The sequence below is a fragment of the Schistocerca cancellata genome, chromosome 8 (genome assembly GCF_023864275.1).
Source record: "Schistocerca cancellata isolate TAMUIC-IGC-003103 chromosome 8, iqSchCanc2.1, whole genome shotgun sequence".
NCBI classification, from domain to species: Eukaryota; Metazoa; Arthropoda; class Insecta; order Orthoptera; family Acrididae; genus Schistocerca; species Schistocerca cancellata.
The window spans coordinates 408,304,004-408,310,003 of NC_064633.1; the positions used below are offsets into that span (position 1 = coordinate 408,304,004).

A 6,000-nucleotide genomic window follows, 5' to 3' on the forward strand; every position below is an offset into this window, starting at 1 on the left:
AGCAACGCTTTGATATGCAGATGGGGAGACCCTCAGCAGGCCGTGTTAGGCTTGGCGCGTGCGCTATTGATTGCGGGGGCTGGCGTCGGCGGTGTGTCACCTTTTGTTCGCGAGCTCCCCAGACACCCCTCAGGGCACCGAAAAGCAACAGGGGCTGCTCGGCGCCGATGAAAGGCGTGCGCGCGCTGACCGATCGGCCTCGTAATAATGTGATTAGCCGCGTGACTGCGGCAGGCGGCGTGCCACGCGCGGCTCTGTTAATGCTGGGACCTAGCAGGGTGTCGGGGGGAGGGGAGCTACCGCAGCAGACGGTGGTGAATGGGGCTGCGTCCGGGACAGTTGAGCGTCGCCTCGTGGCCATTTTGTGTTTATAATGACTCGCGACATCTGGCGCATTGGGGATGCGAGCGAACAAAAGCTAGCTGAATGTTGCCAGCAACAGAAAATCTTTGTCTACAGACCAACTAGCGAGCTAAATTGCCCAGTGATAAGGCACTGTGTGAGGTATGAGATAGATTATTCGTATTTGTTACATTTTTCTACAACCATAATTAACCATTTCTTGGTAATTTTTATCTCATTTGGCATGCACGTTCCCCACACCTCAGTCCCCTTTTGGTTATGTGGACATTTGAACGAGTTCGCCACGCTAGTCAACGATGTGCGGACACTACCGGGTCGCGTCTTTAACGCGTTCCAGCAGGTGCAACAACAACCGGGAATACTTCAAAGGGTGCGTTGTTCCTTACGCGGAGGGCAGAGGGCTGCATTGTCATGAGTGGACGCCGCGTTCAATATCTCCTGTAAACTCTTGTTTATCGCAGAAACTAAACATTTCCAGACTCAAGTTTATTGGACTTATTTTTCTTGCTTCGAGGAGTACTACCACCTCTCAAAGTATTCAACATTTTTTTTTTAACATCCTGTATATGTCAACCACTGTCATGCTTGGAGAGATGATTTTTCCCTCCAAAAACGCCAATAGTTTAAATTCTTTGTTAATATTTTTTGCCATCAAATATTTATCAACGTAGTGTCCATTTCTTCTCCAATTAGAGACCAGGCAGGGTGATACAGCGATAAGACACTTGACTTCATTCGGGAGGATGACAATTAAATTCCCCATTCCTTCATATTGATTTCTGTGGTCTGTCTGAGTTGCTTAAGAGACTAACAGGATATCCTTTGAAATGGGAATTGCCCATTTCCTGCCAAATTCTTTACCAGTCCAAGCTAATGTTCTGTCTCTAATGACCCATAATTGATGGAGACATTTAACCCTCAATACCCCCCCCCCCCCTTCCACCAGTTGTAGTGCAATGTAGGCATTTAGTGCTCTTGACTGGTTAGGTGTTCACTGAGGTTTTTCTAGCATGCTTGATGCAAAATATATTTGAGGAGCCCGTCTGCTTATCTGGGTGGTAACGTGCTTACCTTCCATGTAAGCGGGCCTGGGTTCGATTACTGGCAGGGTTGGAGATTTTTCTCCGCTTGTGGGCTGGGTGTTGTGTTGTCCTCATCATCATTTCATCCTCATCACCAGCACGCAAGTCACCCAATGTGGCATTGACTGGAATAAGACTTGCACTTGCCAGATGAACTTCCTTGCATGGGGCCTCCTGGCCAAAAATGCCATACTCTCATTTCATTTCAGTTCAGTCAGTCTGACTACATTTTGAGAGCTGGGATTGTTTTTAGCAGGTGATAGTAGGCAGGTGTACTCACAGTCTTGACTCCAACCAGACTGTGAGGTAATGCACTGCTATTTATACCTGAGTTAAACTCCCAACACCAGTTTTTTTCTCTCTGATATGCAGTTTTCTTACACCCACACTAGTGTTCTGTAGCACATACACTTTTTGATGGTTTCAACTTTGGTCACTGCACTCTTAAAATAAATGCCAGACTCAAGCCTTGCTTGAATTAAAATTTCTGTCCCTTTTGATTAGCCTTTGCAACATCCTTATTTTGATAGGCTCCTTACAGTATCCAAAAAAATTTTCATCTTGTGTTAGACAGATGAGAGGTGGTAATTAAATAATTAATTTACTAGTATTTATTAATCGACTCACCTGGACAGCTGCACATGCTAGCACACTGCTCCCGTGATTCAGGGAGGTGTGCCAGCCATGGATCGAATATACCTGGTGTAACTAATGATGAGTGAAATGGGAATTCTATTGTTAAAGGCAGAGGAGAGAGTGGATAGGTGGAAAGAGTACACTGAAGACCTCTATGAGGGGAAGATTTGTCTGACATGATAGAAGAAGAAACAGGAGTCAATTTAGAAGAGATAGGAGATCCAATATTAGAATTAGAATTTAAGAGAACTTTGAAGGATTTGAGATCAAATAAGACAGAAAGGATAGATAACATTTCATCAGAATTCCTAAAATCAGGGGGGGAAGTGGCAACAAAACTACTATTCTCATTGTAGTGTAGAATGTATGAGTCTGTCGACATACCATCTGACTTTCGGAAAAATATCATTCACACAATTCTGAAGACTGTAAGAGCTGACAAATGTAAGACTTATTGCACAATCAGCATAACAGCTCATGCATACAAGTTGACGACAAGAATAATATACAGAAGAATGGAAAAAAAGGATATGTTAGATGACGATCAGTTTGGCTTTAGGAAAAGTAAAGGCACCAGAGAGGCACTTCTAACATTGCAGTTGATGATGGAAGCAGGACTAAATAAAAATAATACACATTCATTGGATTTGTCAATCTGGAAAAAGTGTTCAACAATATAAAATGGTGCAAGATATTCGAAATTCTGAGAAAAATAGGGGTAAGCTCCAGGGAGAGACAGATAATATACAATGTGTACAAGAGCCAAGAGAGAATAATAAGAGTGGATGACCAAAAACGAAGTGCTTGGATTAAAAAGGGAGTAAGACAGGGATGTGGTCTTTCACCCCTACTGTTCAATCTTACATCAAAGAAGCAATGGTGGAAATAAGAGAAAGTTTGAGGAGTGGAATTAAAATTCAAAGTGAAAGGATATCAATGATACGAGCTGCTGATGACATTGCTATTCTGAGTGAAAGTGAAGAAGAATTACATGATCCGCTGAATGGAATGAACAGTCTAATGAGTACAGAACATAGACTGAGAGTAAACGGGCATTTATGACATCAGTTGTGTTGTGCCCTGAAGAAACAATAATTAACAAACAACTGAGATTAAATCAAAGAAAGACAAAAGTAATGAAACATAGAAGAAATGAGAACAGCAAGAAACTTGACATCAAGATTGATGGTCACGAAGTAGATGAATTTCAGGAATTCTACTACCTAGGCAGCGAAATAAGCAGTGATGGACAGAGAAAAGAGAACACCAAAAGTGGAATAGAACTGGCAAAAAGGGCATTCCTGGCCCAGAGAAGTCTACTAGTATCAAACATAGGCCTTAACTTGAGGAAGACATTTCTGAGAATGTATGTTCGGAGCACAGCATTCTATGGTAGTGTGAAAACAAGAACAGAAGATAGTCGAAGCCTTTGAGGTGTGGTTCTACAGACAAATGTTGAAAATTAGGTGGATTGACAAGATAAGGAATGAAGAGGTTCTGCACAGAATCGAAGAGGAAAGGAATATGTGGGAAGCACTGACAAGGAGAAGGGACAGGATGGTAGGCCATCTGTTAGGACACCAGGGAATGACTTCCATGGTATTAGAAGGGCTGTAGAGGGCAAAAACGATAGAGGAAGACAGAGATTGGAATACATCCAGCAAATAATTGAGGACATAGACTGCAAGTGCTACTTAGAGATGAGGAGATTGACACAGGAAAGGAATTCATGGTGGGCCACTCCAAAGACTGTGACTGAAAAGGATTGGTCTTTCCCTTAGAATTACTGAAGTGCTTGAGAGACTGTACAACATCAGAAATATTCCACATTGCATGTTATAGAATATCAATAACTCAGACTTCAAAAAGACTGTAGTAATTCATGTTTCACAGAATATAGGTGCTGAGAGTTGTATTACTAAACCATCAGTTTAATTTCATAAGTCATGCTTGCAAAATGCTGACATGAATTATCTAACTAGGAACAAATAGAAAAAAAATGGTGGAAACTGACCTTGAGGGTGAACAATTTGGGGTCCAGACAAATGAAACAAACATAAAATGGAGTGCTGACTTATGACATTACCTTAGAAGATAATCAATGGAAAATCCAGGATGGAATATAACAATATTATGAAAAGGAAAGTTGCTACTCCAGGATGGAATATAACAATATTATGAAAAGGAAAGTTGCTACTCACCATATAGTGGAGATGCTGAGTTGCAGATAGGCACAACAAAATGACAGTCAGTCTTTTTGTTGTGCCTATCTATGACTCAGCATCTCCGCTAAATGTTGCATAGCAACTTACCTTTTCATAATATTGTTATCGTAGAGGATAATGGAGAAATTCACATCTATATGTAGAACATACATAAATTTAGAGAAGCCTTTTGACTGAACAGTGTATGCTGTGAACAGTGATTTGCAGTTTCATTTAATGAAATAATTTGTAGATCTAGCACCTAATGAGCTATTTATTTAATATCTTCTTATTTTTTGTGGAACTTGTAGCAATTTCTATATTCTTTATTTTAATTGACTTCTAAATAATGTAACACACATTTTAATGTGAAAAAATTGCTTCCCTTCCAGGAGTGTATGAATTTGTTCCACTTGAAGATGGCACTGGGCAGAGATTGCAGATAAATGCACAAAACTGCATCCACTGCAAAACTTGTGACATTAAAGACCCAAGCCAGAACATCAATTGGGTGGTACCAGAAGGTGGTGGTGGACCAGCCTATGATGGAATGTAAATGCAGAGTACCACATGGCATCATGCAGAGTCAGCATCTTTTCATCAAAGATTACTGGTTATCCAGTTAAAATAAATCACATGCCTATGTTTTTTTATTTATCTGAAATTTTTTTCATTGTTTCTGTTTAAGTGATTGGTGACTTTTGTGGCATGATTCTCACACTGATAATTATAATGTGTCATTGCTTGTAAATGTATCATTGTCAGTTCAGTATAGTATTACATCTAATGAAGTATTTATACAGAAATAATGAAAGTGATCATGTATTTGCAGTGATTCTTTAACTTAATTCAAACTGAGTTAAATGAACAATAATTCATTTCAATAACTTATGTGCACAAAGAAACCTAAGCAACTTCTTCAACGTCTTTACAATCAGCTTGTTATCTTACAGAGTTAAAATTTACCAGCATTGTTCACTCTGAAGATCAACAGCAGATTCCTACAGAATGTTGAATCAGACTACTTGTGATTTCAGTGTATGACCCTCTACAACGCACGAACCTGCATGATGCCAGCTTTGACTTCTTGCCTTCAAATCAGTACAAATGAGCAACTGGTGCAATAGAATTAATAAACTGTTAACTTCTTCACAATTTTCTGTAATTACAATAATTTGTTCCTGGATTATGGAAAGCTGCTAATGGCGATAAGTTGCACTGAAGACTGACATCAGTTATTATATAAGCGAATACCAATTATTCTGGGCACAGTGTGCAAAAGTTCACAGCCAGTTAATATTCAGTTTTTCTTGATTTTTTATTGGTCGCTATAACAGCTTCATGAAACAACTTAAATTTTCCATGTTTGGCAAATAATAAAACTTATTAATGTTCAGTAAGTATTATGGCAGCTAGATTCATTGATTCTTGTATATGATCTGCGTAACTGATAAGATACAAGAGCTTTTTTCAATTCGATCTTAAGAAGAAAGTACACAAGTTTATAGCCATGATATCAAATATTATGATAAAAAATTAATGGTGACTGTGAGAAAACATCATCTGTATTTTTCATTCTCTTTTGTGCATGATAACTCATGTGACATATTTCCCGTGGTAATTTTTGGAAACACTATAAATGTAAAATCATACCTTATATTCTATTGGATAGGAGAATGATAAGAACTCAACATATTTCATCCAAGTTGTTCATG

The 6,000-nt window shown here is 39.2% G+C and overlaps 1 protein-coding gene across 1 annotated transcript in view; it reads left to right on the top strand.

Moving 5' to 3' along the window:
* The window catches only part of LOC126094715 (electron transfer flavoprotein-ubiquinone oxidoreductase, mitochondrial), a 128,833-nt gene extending 123,869 nt beyond the window's left edge, over positions 1-4,964 (top strand). Inside the window, exon 11 of the mRNA XM_049909250.1 lies at positions 4,678-4,964. Coding sequence (XP_049765207.1) covers positions 4,678-4,841 — 164 coding nt within the window. The 3' untranslated portion in view covers positions 4,842-4,964. The remainder of the gene's footprint in view (positions 1-4,677) is intronic.
* Positions 4,965-6,000: the final 1,036 nt, after the last annotated feature.